We start from the raw sequence: 20,697 nt of genomic DNA on the forward strand, positions 1-20,697 counted from the left end.
CGAGGGAATGTCTAACCTAAAAAAGGAACGCTATGGTAAACGAATTTTATATGAATGTATCACCCGTCATCCAATTCTACACTCAGTAAAAATCTGGAGTAGGAAAACATCGGATAAATTGCTGGTTTACCAAATATACTGCTTAACATACTTCATTACTACACCTATAACTGAAGGGTTTATTTAAATGTCTTCATTACTATAACGTAGCATTTTAGAGACCGAGTGTGTCGACATGGTAAGTACTCCTTGGTGCAGTATTTGTCTCTGGTGTTGTTGCATTTCTTATATCAATTAAAGTATCCCATATCGTAATTGTAAAGTAGAAGACATCGCTCCTACAGAAGACGTCATCATAATTGGATGCCATCAAGAAAGAAAGCATTGTTTATTCTCTCCCCAGATAATATGAGTGTAGCTTCGATTATTTTTTCGGTTGTGTTACCTTGCTTAATCATAGTTGTATGCGAAAAGTGTGAATGGTCTTTGGTTTTCCTTTAATCATAATTTCATATTTTTACTACAAATTTAATTGTCTCTTGTTATTGTTTTATTCCCTTTTTAAACTGTGTAATGCTACACTATTCATTTTTTGAAAGATTATTTTTTTCGACAGGCATGTCGATTGATGAATGTGACAGAACTTGGAGAGAAACAGCTTTGTCAATATTAAATCAACGCAGAAAAGATGGAATGATGGATATAGATATTTTCAAAGTACTTGGGGAAAGGCGGGTATATGTTTTATATATGTTTTGTGTTCAAAGCAACGAAAATAGCATAGCCACCAACACCACGGCTAGTTATAGAATTATCAATCCTAACACTATGACACTTATATCATTTATAATAATTTCACCTGCACCACTGATATATTACTTCAATTACCAGCTTCACCATCAGCATTCAAACAACTCAAACCTCTACAAAACCCCCCAGAGCCTTGATGGTATCAGATTTTTAATCTCCAGTGATCACTAAATTGTAATCATGAGGTATGAGGCCTTACCATACCTTCTTATTTAAAAAAAAAACAGTCGGTGATTCAAAAGGATGTTTTATGTCTTTTTGAAATATTTTTTTAAATAACGTCTGAAATCATTTCAACAGTGTTTGATGTTCAGGAAATCGTTAGATTTATTTGGGTCAAATCTATAACTTTTTCTTGTATCAATGATTTAAGTCACCAGTGTTTCAAGTTTCCAACAATTTGTTGGAATTATATTTTAACAAGGTGTTCGTAGCTTTCCTCATTAGGGTTTATAGGTATGTGTTTAGTAAAGGATACACCCAAGCTTGCTGTTTATTGTCGTAATAGGTAACTTTGTTGATTTATTTTTATATAAATATAGTATACCAATATACATGTGATTATACCAAGTCTTTATCGATTGTCTATTATCATCAGTATTCTTTTGTAACAATATGAAAAAAAACACATATAGAACCCCATTTTCATCGGATGACAGCTTCCGTTAAAAGTTGCGAGAGAGGTAATTTCGTCTATAAGGATATAAAACATCGATTCTAGAATAATTCAAAGATTTCGTTTTGACCATTTAACTTGACAGAGAATATTTACGCCGAGCACATTTTATTTTGGTTGTTAAATTGAAAAAATTGGAATGGCTTAGAAATGTTTGCATTTTCGACCAAGATTGAAAAATGTTTTTCTGAAAACAAAGAAATACACTAGTTTAAAATCTTATGAAATGTTGACAATTAAATTTATTTTTGCCATACTGGTATCTTGATCCAAAAACCAAACTGACATCGTCAAGGCATTGAAAAATTGACAAAAAGAGAAACAGCTCTCAAAATGAAAAAAACAAAAACGACCAACACGATCTCCACCAAAAATCATAAACGCATTCATCTCAAGATATTAAGTTTGATTGCGTTAAGTGATTAACAGTATTTACAGAAATGTGTCTTAATGGTTAAGCACACTCCTTTATTTTATATTTAGTAACATACTATGCTTTTTGATTGTTTTTGGTCGTCGGTGACTTGTTTGTCTTTAATATATTGTTTGCATTTACCAGATAAAATTGACAGTGAATGGCCATAGAAAAAGACAAATTATAAAAGGTTATTTCCACGTGATTAAAAAAATCTAAACTGTTTCGTGCAAATTTTTTTACAAGGTATATGCCTTCTCCTATAAAAAAAAACGGTTAAAAGCTGGAAACCCATATGTGGAAATTTGACAAGGAAGACAGGATATACAAGAACTCAAAACTTGTTACAAAGATATAAAAAAAACTGGAAAATCCCTTTCTTATCAAACAATGTATAATCTGAACATATTTGTAATTTGTTTAGTGTATAACAAATATTGAGTTTGTTTTTATCATTTTGCTTATACAATTAACTGATACCACGATTGTGGTTATTGTAGAATGTACCATTAATCAGTTGTTATCAAATACTATTTGCGGCCACGAAATTGCCTAAAAGTAGCGCCTAAAAGTGGCTTTAATACACCAACAATAACACAATAGAATACTAATTTATTAGAATTCATTATAATCATTAATCAGCCAAAAATCTGAATATGTGTAGTTTAAATTGATCAGTTACTTTTCCAAATTCCTTGTAATCTAAATGATTTTATGTTTACATTTTGATTAAAATGAAATAAATGTTCAAATTGTGTTTATGGTCAATATAGTACTATGTCTTTAATAAAAGGACATTTGTATTATTTATATCTAATAAATATTTAACTTGTTTGTTTTGTTTACTTTAAGCATGTTAAGATATTTTGAAATATTAATGTAAAATATAATACCAACAAAATGTTATTGTTATTCAATAATATCATTCAAATTTATGTTCAAATTCATTGTTATCAATGTAATCATGCTTACTCGCCAACAGTCACATGTCAGTTTTTTTAGGTATTGTATATCAAGGTCCTGCAATGATTGCTAATAGTTTAATACTTTAGGTGCAAATGTTTTAGTGTAACTGCAGGATACAATAGGAAGAGACTGATTTTGAAAATAAAGTGGAATTGTAGATGTTACCTCCTTTGTAATATAGAACGTTGTTGATATTGATTGCATCAATTCCTTTATTGGTAAACTGAACAGGAAGGAATATACTCTTTTTATCGTGTAAAGGTTTCGATCTTACTGGTGTAAAAAGACGGAAAAGAGCTACATCTCAAAATATCCTAACCAGTCTGCGTATTGGAGAAAATGTATGTATGCATCCTTTGTCAAGTGAATAACCTCTAAAACATTTTGAAAATTAACAGACAGTGGAAAAAAAAGTTAGTTGTAATGTAATGTAACTCTAGCGGATGATAACAATGTGAACGATGCTCATCAAGGCTTCTAGAGGGCGACCTAGAATTGGATGACAGTTTCACATTATACATTAAGTCGATGGTAATTTGTTTGCGCATGACTGCATGTGTGCCTTAATATAGTAGAAGATAAGCTCATTACATTTGCATCACTGCAGGCTGGACTTGACAAATTTCCTACTCCTTTAATATCATCATTGTTACCATAAAGCATTGCGGTACCTAGTTTCTTTATCAAGAATACAACCAGGTTTAATCACCTTTTTCTATATAAGGAAATGTCTGTATCAAGTCAGGAATATGACAGTTGTTTTACATTCGTTTAATTGGTTTGACCCTTTTACTTTGCATTTCGATAGGGACTTTTGTATTTGAATTTTCCTTGAAGATCTTTATTTATGGTTACTTAACTTTTTATATAAGACAGAATACGCGATCTCAACCATTTCAGTTTCATCGACTATTTGTTCCAAATCCATCAGTATTATTGAAACTAGCACGTGACGCTTTAACTTATTAAAACTATTGTATCATGCACATCCACCGAATTCCTTTAGTTGTTTATTCAAACAAATTATTATAAAATAGGGGATGTTGTATTATTTCCAATAAGACGACTATTCACACCAAAGTTCAATTGAAATGGATGTAAGCTATTATAGGCGACTGTAGGGCCGACAAGAAGGGTCGTTTTAAGCAGCTTGTGGGCGATGCATAAATGAAATAAATTGGTATAATAGAAATTGGTAATCGAAACTAAAAAAAGTACGTTATGTCGTTAAAAGAATTGTACGTGTTTTTGTCAATTGTCTTGAAACTTAAGGTAGATAAAGATAACTGTGAACATAAATAAATGATAGAAAATAGGTATATATAGATAATACAGCAACCTAAGCTTCGTATTAAACCAGGGTTCATTCACGTGAACTCTATATATACATTTGTCTGGTTATATTGAAAGAAACGTATTTAAAGGTATGAATGTTATATAACGATGGCATTGTTTTTAATATTAAAAACTATTCTTTTTACTTGAAACACGCAAAACTTTTTTCTGACAAGTGCCATTCGCAGAATTTGTCAAATATGATAAATATTTGAATCATTGATACAATTAAATAATCTTAATTGCACCCTATCCAAGAGATCGTATCACAATAACAAAAATCAAACTCCAAAAATGTCTTTTCACCTTAATGACACCTTTCTTGTATTTTTGAATAATGGTTGTTTTGCTGTGTACTATTATACATACAACATCAATTCGTTTAATTAAATTCAAGGCAAGAAATAATATGTCTCTGTGATCAACGTTTGCGATGTAAGCAAGGAGAAGAGTTTATTGACATTCTATTCTGTTTTTGAGTTATCTTTCCTTCGAGTGATCTTTTTAAAGAATATAAATTTCGGAAGTGTAATGAAGTTACTTAACACGGATATTTATGTAAGAGTTTGAAATATTTCACCGTTGCATTGTAAGTACATTTAAATTTTATTGTTTATGATTGATCATTATGTTATTTGTGTTCCGTTAGGGTGAATAACATATATGTTAATTAACTAGAAGCTGAAAATAATGCATCAGTGAATTTTAACTATTGTTGTTTACTTTCGTTTATACTCATTTAATTCTATATTGTTGATATTTTATGCATTGCAAACCATTGTGTACATAAGAAAATGGCTGTAGCAAGTCAGAAATATGACAATTGTATTGTATTTGATGTGTTTGGGCGCATCAAATGTAACACAATAGAAATTATAGTAAGTTCGTTTATTCGTGTGGATGACGAATGAAATAGTGCAAAAAATTATCAACTAAGTAAGATATAAAAACAAGGTAAATTACCAAAATCATCATGTTATCCCCTAAATTGCAATCTATGACGATTAAACTATTTTGTCATTTTTTGGCGAAAGCTACATGTATAGTTAACAGAGATAAACTGTACACAGCATAGCAATTAAACAGAATTCATCGACCCAAACCGTCAGTAGATTGCTGATAGGAATAATCGCACTCCAAGGACGATGTAATTTTTGTTTGTTTTATAATTATTGTAAAAATCTGGTCAGCTTGGGAAATCTAAAAATTAGTCACACTGTTTTTTTGCTTGTTTAATGTTTGTTTATTTTTTTTAATGATTTTTTTTATAATAAATTATAAATTTTACAGAAGGAATTCAGTTGTAGTTCATTTAAAAAAAACTGAAACAGACGTCCCAAGTGCTCTGTGTTTTTTCAATCACCCTTTCATTCTTCTTCAGTTTTCTGGATCGCAGATTTAAAGACTTCAATTGCAAGTTTTAGAATAAAATCTACTTTTTGGCGACTGTTTTCTTTTAGAAAGAACATTCGAATAACTGTTCGGTAGGGCCGGTGCCAATTATTTCACAGGTATAGACCTTCACCTGGATTTTTGCTTATTTGAAATACACAATACATTGAATTTCAAGCTTTAAAATTCTGAATAATATTTTATTCAATTTTCAAATAGTTTTCCTTTGAAAAGGTCACTAATGTAGTACTTAATAATACACAGACAAACATTCAACTTTCAAGCTCATCATTTACACTATAAATGGAGTAGTTATTATCAATACTCTAAACTCTATCAGCACTATGAAGTAAGTAAAGTTTTACCAGATTCATTTTTATGTGTTTTGATAAGCACGTCTTTTTATATTGGGAATGAAAAGATATGTATAATTTGTGTCTCTAAGTGGCGTTTCAGATATAGAAAAAAACTGTATTTGTGCAGCTTATGTGAATGAATCATTTTTGTGTTTTTTGTTGGTTTGTTTGTTTGATAAATACTGGATGTAGAATAACTTAAGAAACAGAATACGGTTCAACCAGGATAATATTTCAGGTATGTTTTACTGTTAACTAATCTGGGTGTGATCGAATATTTGTAATTTCAGCAACAAAATGTTATTTTATATAATCATGCAATCGACCATGCTTCTATACAGATACAAGTTGACAGATAACATACAGTGATAAACGTATAGTGACGTTCATACATGAACTGTCCTGTGTCTTGATTCTGTTACGAGCGAATGGTCATGTTCAAAGTTATGTTTATTTATCTCTTCAAACTTAGGTCCTCACCGCGGTCCTAATTTTAGTCATGTCGATTCAATCAAAAAGAAGTTCAATAATTTGGATGAGTTTAAGGTTCAATATTAAATCACAGGATCTTAACAATATTCTATTGGGTGAAACATGAACAAAGTGATGGCATGTCCCCGTAATTCTTCATTGGTTTTTCTTATTACGACAAACCATAAATGATACCTCAATTACACGTATACGAATCAAGGACTTAAATGATAATAAGATAAACATTTTTAATCGAATAATTTATAACTTTTCATATCATGACGACTAAATTTTTAGAATAAGGGTTTCTTAACAAACTCACATTGTTTAATAAATCAAATATACTTCAAAGATTTGTTTTTCTAAAAGACTATATTGCAATGAAATAAATATGTTTCCTTATACCACTTTATACATAGAACATTTCATGTAACATAAATTGTACTGCTTTCTTTTCAAAGCCGAATGGAAATGTTCGACGAGAGTTCAAAATATAGGCTTGAAATACTAAGGGGACATGCCATTCCGTGCAACTGAAGGTTATTTTGAATTGTGATAATGGTGGTGAATACCATTATTTCCTCAAATGCAACTTTTAACAACAAAAAGATATAGATACTTCGATAAAAAAATTCACAAACCTTTGTAATATTCTTAAGTCCAGGGAAATTATGAATACATCTAAAATTTTTGCAATTCTGTTCGAGTTATGTCATATGTTAAGGTCATCCGTTTAATATACACTTCACTTTTTAACATGAAGACATATTAATGTATTTTTATTGTATTGTATCATCACCATATCTACCGTAAAGTTTGGAATATTGTTTAATGTATATGTTCTTATGTGTACCTTTGTATTTACAGCGGTTTATCAGAGTAAAGTATATATAATGTAAATACCTCACAATCATCAGCCTATTTCTCTGTCATTCTTTTAACTCAGTGAAATATTACTTTAGAATTGCATTGAACTTCACGATTAATTACGTAATTAACATAACCGATATAAATGGAACATTTGCCACTTGACACATAAGACATACAGCAAATATTTAATAGTACCTTTATTGTAATTTCATTAACGTCAACTAAATATATATCTCGTAATAATGTATTAAGATTATAAACAACAATATATATATAAACAAAATTACTGAAAACGCCGTATTAATCATTTTAGTTCCCCGAACATGTTGTTCTAAATTCAATAGTATCGTAAAAATAGCAACATACGAAACAAACATCTCCATTGTACAAAATAAAAATGCTTTATTATAATTTAAAGGAGAAGAAGTTCTAAACAATTAAATAACAAACAACACACTGTTTAAGGCACACTTTTCTCTATTTTTTATTGTATGATATCTGCTTAATATTACACTGGAAGACAAATGAGTAAGCATAGTACATATTTTGTAGATGATCAGAAGAGGCATGCGAAAATTATAACGCCTTTTAACTCAGTTTGCTTTATGGTATTGTGGTTTGCTCATTATTAAAATCCTTATCGTGACCTATTGTTGGTAAGGTTTATCATAACAAATGGACAAACAATGGTTTTATGTATACCTTAAAAACTACTTTGAGTACAGACTAACGTATGCAGTTTAAAAAGTTTTAAAGCCATGCATCCACTAGATATATAAAAGTGAAATGCATTTTGTATTTAAGAACTATAAAGGCAAGTTATTTTAATAACTTATTTTATGCAGATGACGGAAATCTTTAGTTTTATTCTAATTTAATTTTCGCCTTTCCCTTTGGGGAGCCCCTGCACTACACATTCTTGATAATCAACACGATCGATATTTATGTAAACAAGATTTTATTTGGGATTTTATCAATTTTTTAACAGTTATTTGGACATTTAGACAATTTATATAATTCTTTATTTTTGGAGAACTAACAGGTAATGTTTATAGTTGCAGTCGTTTTAACTTATTATTGTTGTTGATGTAAATGAAATATTGATCAGGGAAGCTGAGCTTCATCGCCATCTTGGAATTTTATTGTGTACGAACATTACATTGCAATCTTATGCATATCAAATGCATTTGAAGATTTTTCTATCCGTTAATTGCATAAACTGAATTTCTATTTATTTGAACACTTTCTTATACAGCGTTTATTGTTCACTTCCAATATCTATCCATTTACGGAATTATTACAAACTTTGTTGGAAGTTGTTTTGAGGTGCACCTTCATTGGAGGAAGATTCGTTAAAGAGTTACAGTTATACTTCGTCGTTCTAAATATTGACATTGTCAAAAGAGTGAAAATGGATATTCAAATTACGCCAGGTCCGAAAGTTTTGATATTAGGACACAGCTTTATTTCTCGTCTAACGCAAGCATTAACATACGACCCGAAGTTATCACCGGACTTTAATTTAGCTCAATGCAGCGTGAGTTGTTATGGTATTAGAGGAGGTACAGTTGACAGACTGCAAAACAATGAAGATTTAAATGCTCACATTCAGAATTTTCAGCCCTCAGAATTATTTTACAGATAGGAGGAAATGATTTATGTGATCCAGGTTTGAAACCAGAGACATTAGCATGTAAAATTGTGGATTTGATGTCTGATTTTCAATTACATTACAGCTTTGTAAATAAGATTGTTGTATGTGAACTTTTTACGAGGACTCAACCTTGGTACATTACAGCAGAGCAGTATGAGAACAAGAGAAGGATAGTTAATCAGATGTTACCCATCCTGGAAGATGACAAGAAGCTGTTTTGGAAACATTTAAGGCTGATGAATAGCCCATTGCAAATCTTTGCTTCCGACGGAGTACATTTGTCTGCATTGGGAATGCAAAAATATTATAGAAGTTTACGTCTGGCCATTTTGCATGCTATAGAGTCATAGTGTAGAATAGTTGTTTCTTTTCATCTAATATGCTTGTTGAGGTTAGTTTACTAATTATTTGCATGAACAGAGAATAATGACAAAAATGATAAGTTGTGAATGTTGTCATACAAACTGTATACGTTGTATTTTAAATGTACTTTCTAAAATATTTTACATCCACGTAAAATTGTGCATGTATATAACTTGTTGAATTTAATAACAGATGCATTTTAAAAAGATTTTTTTTTTAGGTAAATGTTTATTTAGAAAATCTGTTTTTTAAGAATGGATAATTGTTACATGTATTTTTTCATGATATTAATATGTTAATATTTTTCTAGTTTCTATATTTTCAGTTTTTGAGAGTTTTTTATACTACAGTACACGTTTGTATATTGTTTGTAAATATTGTGAAGAAGCTGTCTCACCTTTAATTGTGTCACATCAGGTAAACATTACATTTTAATAATAAGCTTGAATGAACTCGAACATTTAGTAAACAACACTAATCATGCTTATTGGATGAACTCGTTTTAAATATTTGTATAATAAGTCTATCTTTGATTTATACATACTTATATTAAGACCACCAATTAAGTATGTATTTTAGTCATCAGAATATGACATACATGTGTAAAATCATATATTAATTTGTACCTGGACCATATACTTGGTCATTATTGTATGGATGTTGATTATAGACAATAGACTCAATCAATAAATATTATTTATAGACCATGTATTTGGTCGTGACCATGGTTTTGGTCAATAACTGTTTTTCATAGACGATGTATTTGGTCAATAGAAATTGATTATAGATCATATATATTATTATAGACCATGTATTTGGTCGTGGCCATGGTTTTGGCCAATAACTGTTATTTTTAGACCATGTATTTGGTCATTAGAAATTGATTATAGATCATGTATATTATTATAGACCATGTATTTGGTCGTGACCATGGTTTTGGTCAATAACTGTTATTTTTAGACCATGTATTTGGTCAATAGAAATTGATTATAGATCATGTAAATAATTATAGACCATATATTTGGTCGAGACCATGGTTTTGGTCAATAGCAGTAATTTATAGACCATGAATTTGGTCAGTACAACTTGATTATATAGATCATGGATATAGTCAAATGATTTTAATTATAGGCCATGGATTTGGTCAATAGTAATAGACCATGTAAATTTGGTCAATGGAAATTCATGATAGATTATGTATATGCCTATATTGGCCAAATGAGTTTATTAAAACATGGATTTGGTCAAAAGATGTAATTTATGGTACAAGTTTTGGTCATTGAAAATTAATTACAGACCAAGTGTTTGGTCAGTATGGTATTTGCATGGTAATGTTAAACCATGTGATTTATCAAAGACTATGTGTTTCAATAAATCTTTATATAGACAAACACTTTATTTTCATTAAAGTTATATAATTATTGAGCTCATTTATATTGATAGTATCTTGTATATTAACAGGATGCATCCTAAAAGGAAGCCTAGTGAGAGGCAATCTAAAAGGCAGAAAAAAGACCACACCCAAACCCCAGAGAATGCAATGACAGAGGCAATCTCGGCAGCTGTGACTGCCAAAGTGCTGGAGAACTTGAAGGAGAATGGCATATTGCCGCAACCTCGTCCGACGAGACCCCAACCTGTTGAGATGGATGTCCTCGTACATGAAGGTGATTTATCATTACCTAACAGTGCAAGTACAGGTGAACCCACACACAGTTTGTCACACCACACACAAACTTCTAGCTATTCTAGAGAAAACGTGTCTAGTTTTGGCACTCACAATACTCAAAATATGGTTCAAATTCCTGCACAAAGCTTGGTTGCAGGTTTTAATCAGGTTCACCATGGTACAGCAACCTATAAACCAATAGGTAGACCGTTGTATAATAAAATAAATTCTAAACTCCAAGAAAAAATTAAAAATAAGGAGTTTATTGATATGTCAGACATCCTAGTTGACCACCATCCTGCTGAACTAGATTTTCATTTAGCTGTTCAGAATAAGAGGGTGGGCCTGACATCTGGAAAAAAAAAAGAAATTTGTTAGCATTGAAAGTTGGACAGATGCATTTAGCATTTTCTCTTCCGTACTCAGGAAGTTTAACCCCACTCACCCTACTTTAGCAGAGGATTTAGCCATATATATGGATTTGATTCGACAAATTCAAAAGGATGGTGGCGATTGGTATTTTTACGATGTTAATTTTAGACAATCAATGCAAAATGATGACACACTTTCTTGGAGTTATGTTGATCAAATTTTACATACGAGGTCCCTTAATAGATTTATTCCTAAAGTTAATAATCCAAACCCGATGAAAAGGACTCACACATACAACAATGCAAAGCCCTTTTCAAACAGCGCCCCTCGTAAAACATGCCACAGATATAATGAGGGGCGAATTTGTGAATTAACTTGTGGATACTCCCATATCTGCAGTATCTGTTTCAAAGGTCATTCTATGTCCCAATGCTACAGGAATAAAACAACAAACAGATCAAATGACAATGGGCCATCCAGAAAAAATTTTGAAACCACAGCTCATATACAACGACCTGCAGCTGCCGCCACCAAAACTAAACAAATGTAAATTACCTACTCCTATTAAGACCGATAGATTGAAATTTCATTTGCAAGGTTATGACTCAGAAAAATCACTTTATCTTTTAAACGGTTTTAAATATGGTTTTCGATTGGAACATAATGGGCCTAGATCACAGTTTAAATGCTCTAACCTTAAATCAGCTAAAAGCAATCATCTAATAGTACAAGAAAAAATTAACAAACAGGTTAATTGTCAAAGAGTTATGGGCCCCTATTTAGAAAAACCTTTTTTAAATTTGAGGGTTTCACCATTAGGTCTTGTACCCAAAAAGTCTAAATCAGCTTGGCGATTAATTCATCACTTGTCGTACCCAGACAAAAAATCTAATTCGGTTAATGCTGGTATTTCCGACGAATCTGCTGCAGTACATTATGCAGGCATTAATGAAGCCATTAATAAAATTAAACAACTGCGTAGCCGCAATTATCAAGTTTTCCTATCCAAAACCGACGTAAGATCGGCCTTTAGAATCCTTCCAGTTAATCCGACAGATTATGAATTATTAGGTTTTAAATGGAATAATAAGTTCTACTATGATTGTTGCCTCCCAATGGGATGTCGGACCAGTTGTAAAATATTTGAAGAGTTCAGTACTGCTTTAGAATGGATAGCACTGACGAAATTATGTATCACTTCAATGGTGCATATTTTGGATGATTTTCTGATCATTGAGAAATCGAAAGAGGATGCAATCTCCAAACTCAAGGCGTTCATCAATTTATGTGAAGACTTGGGGGTACCCTTATCAGCAGAAAAGACTGAACTCCCCTCTCAAACTATGGATTTTGTGGGCATAACATTGGACGTAATTAAACAAGAAGCTCGTTTGCCACTGGATAAGATTACAAAATGTCGATATCTTCTGGAAAAGTTCTTACATATGAAATGTTGTACATTAAAAGAACTGCAATCACTTATTGGAGTCTTGAATTTTGCTTGTTCTGTTATTCAACCAGGACGTGCATTTTGAGAAGGATGATTAATTTAACAATGACTGTATCTGATTCTCAAACTCACGTTTATCTAAATCTGGAGACAAAAGATGACATGAGAATATGGCTTCAGTTTTTAGATTCTTTTAATGGGAAATCAATGTTTTTAAATGAAAGTTTCATGTCAAGTTATGCATTGGAACTTCACACTGACGCTGCACAATCTAAAGGCTATGCAGGCATATACAGGTCAAAATGGTTTTATGGTCCATTCCCAGAAAACTGGAAAAACATCAATATAATGACCTTGGAGTTTTACCCTATCATCTTAGCAATTGAGTTATGGGGGCCATTGTGGAGAAATCACTCTATACTATTATTCACTGACAATGAAGCACTGGTTTCTGTGATTAATAAACAGTCAACATCTGATGGTCAAGCAATGAAAATGGTTAGATACATGGTTTTAAGATGTTTGCAGATTAACATATTATTTAAAGCAAAGCATATACCCGGAAAGAAGAATATTTTTGCAGATTGCCTTTCTCGTTTACAGGTAGAACAGTTTTTGAAAATAGCCCCAGCTGCTCAACCCAAACCGTGCTTAGTTCCACATCAATTCCAGCCACAGAACTTTTGGAGTACGTTACAATCTTAGCAAATGCAGCTCTAGCTCCATCAACTCAAGCTACTTACAGCCGCGCATGGAAAACTTTTGACTCTTTCTGTACAGAAATAATGAACCAAAGTCTGCAGCCACCAATATCTGTAGCTACAATTTCATTATTCATTGCCTACATGTTTAAAAAATCATATGCTCCTAGTACAATTTCAACATATCTATCCGCCATAGCCTATGTGCACAAAATGATGTCAATGCCTGACAACACTCGGTCGTTTTTAGTTGAAAAATTAGTTAAAGGCACATATAGATTATCAAAAACATTTGATAGCCGTCTCCCAATTACAATTCCTATTTTAAACAAGTTGTTACACAGTATAACATTAGTTATCAAGTGTACATATGATCAAATTTTGTTCAAGGCAATTTTCTTATTTGCTTTTTCAACTTTCTCTAGAGTTGGAGAGTTGGTGACAACAAAAAATGCCCCAAATGATAATGTTCTGCTATTGCACGATGTTTCATTGTCTTATGTACAGGGCAAAGCTGCAGAAGTTCAGGTTTGCTTCCGAAAATTTAAGCATAACGTTAGAGGAATGCCAAAGACTATTTCGTTTTCACATGGTACCGCAATGGAATCAGCAGTCGTAGCTATGGTTGAGTACCTTAAAGTGAGACCCTATTCCGTACCCACAGAACCATTGTTTTGTTCTGTTGATGCCACTCCATTACATCGTCCAGACTTTGACAGAATTTTACATAAATGCCTAGCATCTTGTGGTCTGGATAGTTCGAGATACAAAGGACACAGTTTCCGCATAGGAGCAGCAACTGATGCTGCCGAGAGAGGCTTATCCGATTCACAAATACGCTCTATGGGACGTTGGAAGTCTAACGCATTTCAAAAATACATAAGATCCCATTTAAATTGATAGGCATTTTTGGTACCTGCTTGGGCCGGTACAATTATTTTTATAGGAATATATACAAATTTTTCAGCATCTCTGCGTTACTTGCTTGGGCCGGTAATTGGCAATCAATACGAATTTTATTTTTTGTAAATCTCCAGTTAGTGTGTCATCATATAATAAACATATCATTTTATGCAATAGCAATTATAAAAGATAAAAGGTTTCAACGCATGAAGCTATGTTATTTTAACAATACTTAACTGCTTGGGCCGTTAAGTTTTCAATGCCAATTGCATGCTATATTTATGCATACTTAACTATAATGCATACATTAAAATTAATACATAGATGTTTGTTTGTGGCTCTAATATCTATTTAGTTATGCACGATAGATTGTTGTGGAAGTTTGTATTGTCATTATTTGCTTACAAGGACTTTGTCTGTTAACATAACAGTACTTGCTTGGGCCGGTATTGTATTTATACTTGTATTGTTCAATTGGAACTAATTATGATCAGGCATTAAGCTCAAAGCTTTATTTTCTGCCAAGTGCTTGGCCTTTGTGGGGTAGGAAAGATTTATTTTATTGCATCTTTCCTGGTGGCTTAGTTGACCCCTTTTATAGGCCAAGCTATTGTATTATGTAATATGTTATGTAATATGTTATTAGTGTTTTTATGTATTTTCATTCATTGTTATCGTGTTGTACAGATGTATATATATTGTGTATTTTGATATGAAAGAATTTTTTACGAATAAGTAAAAATTTTGCAATTTACTTTCTAGTTTCTCCATTCATTTATACATTGCCCATACGATATCAAAAAGAACTTTTCGTCGAATTCTGACACTTACATCATATCAGATGGTTTGTTACGGTTGTAGGAAGATAGCATAAAGGCAAGTTATTTTAATAACTTATTTTATGCAGATGACGGAAATCTTTAGTTTTATTCTAATTTAATTTTCGCCTTTCCCTTTGGGGAGCCCCTGCACTAGATCTTGTGTTGCAGTATTTACACTACACGTCACAGTTTTACACATTCTTGATAATCAACACGATCGATATTTATGTAAACAAGATTTTATTTGGGATTTTATCAATTTTCCCTCCCTCCATCCCCTTTTTTCAACTCCTTTTCTTAACTTAGAAATTTGTTGTTTTGTCTAACTATGACATTTTTGGCTTGGCTTAGTTGACCCCTTTTATAGGCCAAGCTATTGTATTATGTAATATGTTATGTAATATGTTATTAGTGTTTTTATGTATTTTCATTCATTATTATCGTGTTGTACAGATGTATATATATTGTGTATTTTGATATGAAAGAATTTTTTACGAATAAGTAAAAATTTTACAATTTACTTTCTAGTTTCTCCATTCATTTATACATTGCCCATACGATATCAAAAAGAACTTTTCGTCGAATTCTGACACTTACATCATATCAGATGGTTTGTTACGGTTGTAGGAAGATAGCATAAAATCTTTTTTTTTATTTTGATTGGCATTTTTTTCCTTCCTGTTGGTAGATTTTGATAGGTCATTTTTGTCCATTTGTTATGATGAACCTTAACTTCTACGTCATTTGGTCTCGGGTAGGCAGTTGTCTCATTGAAAATGATACCAAATCTTCTACTTTTTTATATTGAATCTATAAATTATTTTGTAATATTATATTATATATAAGAAAATCAATTCTATTAATTACATTCAACGCAATATATAATCTGTCTTCCTGGTTACCATTCGTGACGAGAGTAATGAGATCAGTTTATTGACATCCAATTTTTTTTACAGTTATCGTTCCTTTTAATGTTCTATACTGATATATATTTCTTTAGAACCTAAATATAGAAGGTAAGGTAAGAAATCAAAACATTCTACCATCAGAAAATGATCAGTACATGTTAAAATAGAAAATTTAGTATATGATCACTATGTTTTTTTAGTTTAAACATGCTACACAAATTTGATGACACATATTAAGGTAATTATAAACTGTAAACTTTTTGCATCAGTGAGTTCTAATGATGGTATTTTACTTTCGCTTTTTGCTTGACAAAATCAATATTGTTGATAGATGTATTCGGGTTCATAGTAAATTATTTAAGGATTTGCTCTCAATTCATTATTTTTTTAACCTTGACATTACCAGAATTACTGAATTTCCACCTGATTGAATATTATCACAATATTCAATCAAAGAGTTGTTTCATCTATATTCGGTAAGACTGCGTATGTTTATATCTAATACGCCTGATTCCTATCTTTATATTTCTGTCAAAGAGTGTGATTCTATTTCATGTCATTTGTGCGGGTTTGCTTTGACATGAAATATATTTCAATGTGTTGAGCTAGGGAATGTATATTGCAATGATAATAACTTCCTTACGGCTGCTTTCATAACTGCTTTTAAATGATACATTTGATATTTTCCTTTAGGCGGGGCTGGGTTATGTACAAATCGGATGATTTAAAAACCTCAAAAAATCTCTATTACTTTATCTGTTAAAAAGATGCAGGGATCCAGTTCGCCCATAAAACGTTTAAATGACATGAGAAATCAGCGTATAGTACAAGAGTATTCTGGTATTGGAAATGATATGGATCAAATGTATCGGCTCACATCATATTAACCATGTTAACTCAGTACTATCAATCTTGTTAACGTCTTAGATTTCATAGTAAACCTTTAAAACTGAAATGAAAAATGAAAGTGAAAATGTATTAGTCAAAATAAGTTTGTTCGAAACCATTGTTTAATGAGACTAACAAATGCAAAGTGAAAGTTCAACTTAAATATGTCGATCCTTTTGTATTTTAAGGTAGACATGGATGAACCCTTGCATTTTTTCTTATCTGTCGAAATAAAGAATGACAACGGGATTGATGTTGAATCTCTCATACAAAGTGCTAGCAGTGCCATCGCAGGGAAAGCAAAATATAAGTTTAGGGTAAGATTTGATTTTATCTCACTTTATTGTACAATTAAAATAAAAAGAATGAAATACAGTCAAGAACTATGATAAGTTTACAACACAACTGGTATTGTAGCTTTCAACACATGTTGTCGATTAAACAGTCGATCTAAATATTTAAGAAGAGTGATTCAAAAACCAAACTGTGATCCATTTAATCATTTAACATTTTTCAGAATGTTATCAAGACTAAAACATTAGACGAAAAATCACTTAAGGACCAATAACAGTGTGGTTCTGACAATTCCGTGGAAAATAAATATGATAAAAAAATAAATACCAAAATACATGTCCAAAACAAAACTAATCAGTTATATCTCATTTATAGGATTTTCGTCCTTAGTTTTTGTGGGTTGTTTAACTTTTTCTTTTTTGTTCCTACTTTACTTGTGATTTTGTGTTGTCTGTATATCTTGGAATTATAACTAATTCAGTATGTTATTGTGTCATAAACTAATACTCAAAGTAGCGTATTTACCTGACGATATCGGGATATGGAAATTAAGTCGGATCAAGAGATTGTGTTTTTTATTACAAAACCGTGCACGGAAAAAATAATAAACAATGTCAAAAATGCAGGCTTTACTTAAATCTGTATTTGGTAAGTTGATGCAAGCATACGATCTTTATTAGGTCTTATACTATAAGAAGCAAATAACCTTTAACCACTATATTATATTTTTGTGTAAACACATTAAGTATGAGCAATGAAAGTCAAAGAGTTCGAGGATTTTTCTGTATAAGTTTAGAAAAAAAATTCAAACAGATATAATTTACTGTGGGTAAGGTCCGTGTATATTTGCGTCCATTCGTTTTTCGTTTTGAAATGTCAAAAACAAAAAACGGAAAACGAAAGTGCGTTCATTTTTCATTTTTGATTTTTCAAAAATCAAAATGAAAAACAAAAGTGTTTTCGTTTTTCGTTTTTGATTTCTCAAAAACCAAAACGGAAAACGAAAGTGTTTTCATTTTTCGTTTTCGATTTCTCAAAAACCAAATGAAAATCAAGAGTGTTTTTGTTTTTCGTTTTTGATTTCACCAAACAAGAAAAACATCTACATTTGGATTCAATATCTGTATTTTGTTCTATCTAATTCTCGCTTTACGTTGTACAATGTATTCCTTTCTTTTTACATAGCCATCGGTACCCCGGTGTATTGGCTACTTAATGTAGACAGAATGGACCGCCTAATTTTTGATTTGAACCAAGATGATAAATGAATCAAAGACTTTCAAATTTTCTTGTTTTTTATCTATAATAAAATATAAAATTATTATATTTAAATATTAAATGAATCACAAATTTAAATAATACAATGAAATATTATATAAAGATGGTAAAAATAAAACGATTGATTACAACATCACATTAACAAGGGAGGTTACTACTTATCTGACAAGAAAACTAGCCCTGTCGTTAACGTATGCACAGCGGTTATCAGATCAATAGTGTTTAAATCGGAGATAATGTCGATGAATGGAAAAGACTTTATCAATCTGAACAATAAGGATGCATGATCTTTACTTTTAAGATTATAAGAATTGCATGAAAATTGAGGTCAATCAGCCAATATTACACGAACATTCAAGCTCAGCATTCAAGACGGTAATATGTATACGCTATTTATATTATTTTTAAAAAAGTTCACACTCCAAGTCGAGGTTTAGGAGGCCATCTTAAGAGTCACCAGGAAGCAGTCAAAAAGCAGATGTCTATCATGATGCTCGGCACATAATTGTACTTCCCGCCTTACTTCATTTATATCGAAATATAAATTATGTGATAAAATTGCTACGACGTTTTGTTATTAAGTTGCAAATCACAAAACATAAGGTTGTAAGACTAATTGATTTTGATCAGTTTCTTATTATTTTGCATCAATAATTGGTGGTTTATTTTGTTTGTTTTGACTTTGCGTAATGGCAATACAGATATTTTGATAATCATTCATAACCGTGAACTTGTTTGATCATTTTTTTTTTCAAGCAGTAAAGCATCGAAACTTAATTGATGGCAGCATGTTGGGTCAACCACAGAAATAGGCAAAAGCACAGGCACTTGAGAAACATATGGCTTTCCTCCAATTTTCAGGAAAAAAAAGGGGGGGTCTTTGAAAGTGACGAGGCCAATTTTCCCTGGACTTATTTCACTCCTAGGGTCAAAATCTAAAAATGGTCTGCACATTGTAAATTGAAGATGACGTTATATATTGCAACAATGTTTTACATATTCCCCTGAAATTAAAATACTATTCAGTGCTATATGTTTCTGTTGAAGGCATTGTAATACAAAATTGCAAAGGGTTAAAGCCTAATTCTCATTAACTTTTTTTCACTCATAGGGTCCAAAATGTGTTTTTCATATCTTTATCATACTTGGAATGTAATATAAACAAGTTTAAATTGTATATTTAAAATATCTTTTTGTAATTTTAGTTCATTTATAAGGTTAGAAGTTTAGTGTGTCGTCCATTTTCACTGTACACATTTTTGTTCATGTGCCAGTTGAAGCCCGTCCGGGTGCGGGATTTTCTCGCTGTGATGAAAATTCATTAGTGGCCTTGGTCTTTTTTTTTTTTTTTTTTGCTCTTTGGTCGGGTTGTTGTCTTTTTGACACATTCCCAATTTCAATTCTCAATTTTATTTTAACAATTTTACACATAATTTTCCATAAACTCAAAATGCTATTCAGCGTTACATCTTTTTTGCTGTTGAAGATACAAATTTGCTTTTACATGTTTTTTGTCAAATTTGGCATCGAAGCCGTCGATAGCCAAAATGAATTCGTGCCCGAAAGACAATTAATAGCTTTACTTCTAACACAATTTTGGATTTGGTTAACGATGACCTTCTTCTACGTTTTAGGAATAAATACTAAAAAGCAAAAATTTGTAAAAATTGCGATTTTGAGCTATCCTTAGGCGTTTATAAGTTGATGATACAACAGTCTCCGGGACAAGTTTGCACTTCCGCTGAATCCTTGCCCTTTAATGACGTTTTAATCATTTTCGGGGGGGTTTAGCTTTACATGATAAAAATTATAATAGATGAATAGACACTTTAAATCACAAAAATGATCGATAAGGCAAGATGTACTAACAAGTCACTTTCATACCATCTATTGTGTTTTGAGCAAAAACTAGAAAAGATAGAGAGAAACTAAGCAGACTAAATGATCAGCAATACAAGACCATCAAAACAGAGATTTTTGTCATTAATTTTATTCTCGTCTTCTATGTTGGAGAGTGTCTTTTGTTGAATATGCACATAGACCTAGGTGAGAGACACAGGATCGTTAAAAAGTATATCAATCTTTAAATTCTTAGTATACGTATC

The 20,697-nt window shown here is 31.4% G+C and overlaps 1 protein-coding gene across 10 annotated transcripts in view; it reads left to right on the forward strand.

The window, feature by feature from the left end:
- LOC127723549 (uncharacterized) overlaps positions 1-20,697 on the forward strand; it is a 180,844-nt gene that overhangs the window by 96,086 nt on the left and 64,061 nt on the right. The window contains exons 1-4 of one of the 10 annotated variants that reach the window (XM_052230208.1): positions 8,926-9,336; positions 9,634-9,725; positions 10,770-10,975; positions 17,209-17,337. The exons of 4 other annotated variants lie outside the window; for them this stretch is intronic. In XM_052230208.1, the coding sequence (XP_052086168.1) occupies positions 10,907-10,975; positions 17,209-17,337 (198 nt within the window). In that variant the 5' untranslated portion in view covers positions 8,926-9,336; positions 9,634-9,725; positions 10,770-10,906. Of the gene's footprint in view, positions 1-4,710; positions 4,792-8,925; positions 9,337-9,566; positions 9,726-10,769; positions 10,976-13,402; positions 15,745-16,196; positions 16,246-17,208; positions 17,338-20,697 lie in introns of those variants that run through there. 5 more of the 10 variants (XM_052230206.1, XM_052230207.1, XM_052230215.1 and 2 more) reach the window with 5 other exon arrangements.

Source organism: Mytilus californianus, unplaced genomic scaffold, assembly GCF_021869535.1.
Source record: "Mytilus californianus isolate M0D057914Y unplaced genomic scaffold, xbMytCali1.0.p SCAF_13, whole genome shotgun sequence".
NCBI classification, from domain to species: domain Eukaryota; kingdom Metazoa; phylum Mollusca; class Bivalvia; order Mytilida; family Mytilidae; genus Mytilus; species Mytilus californianus.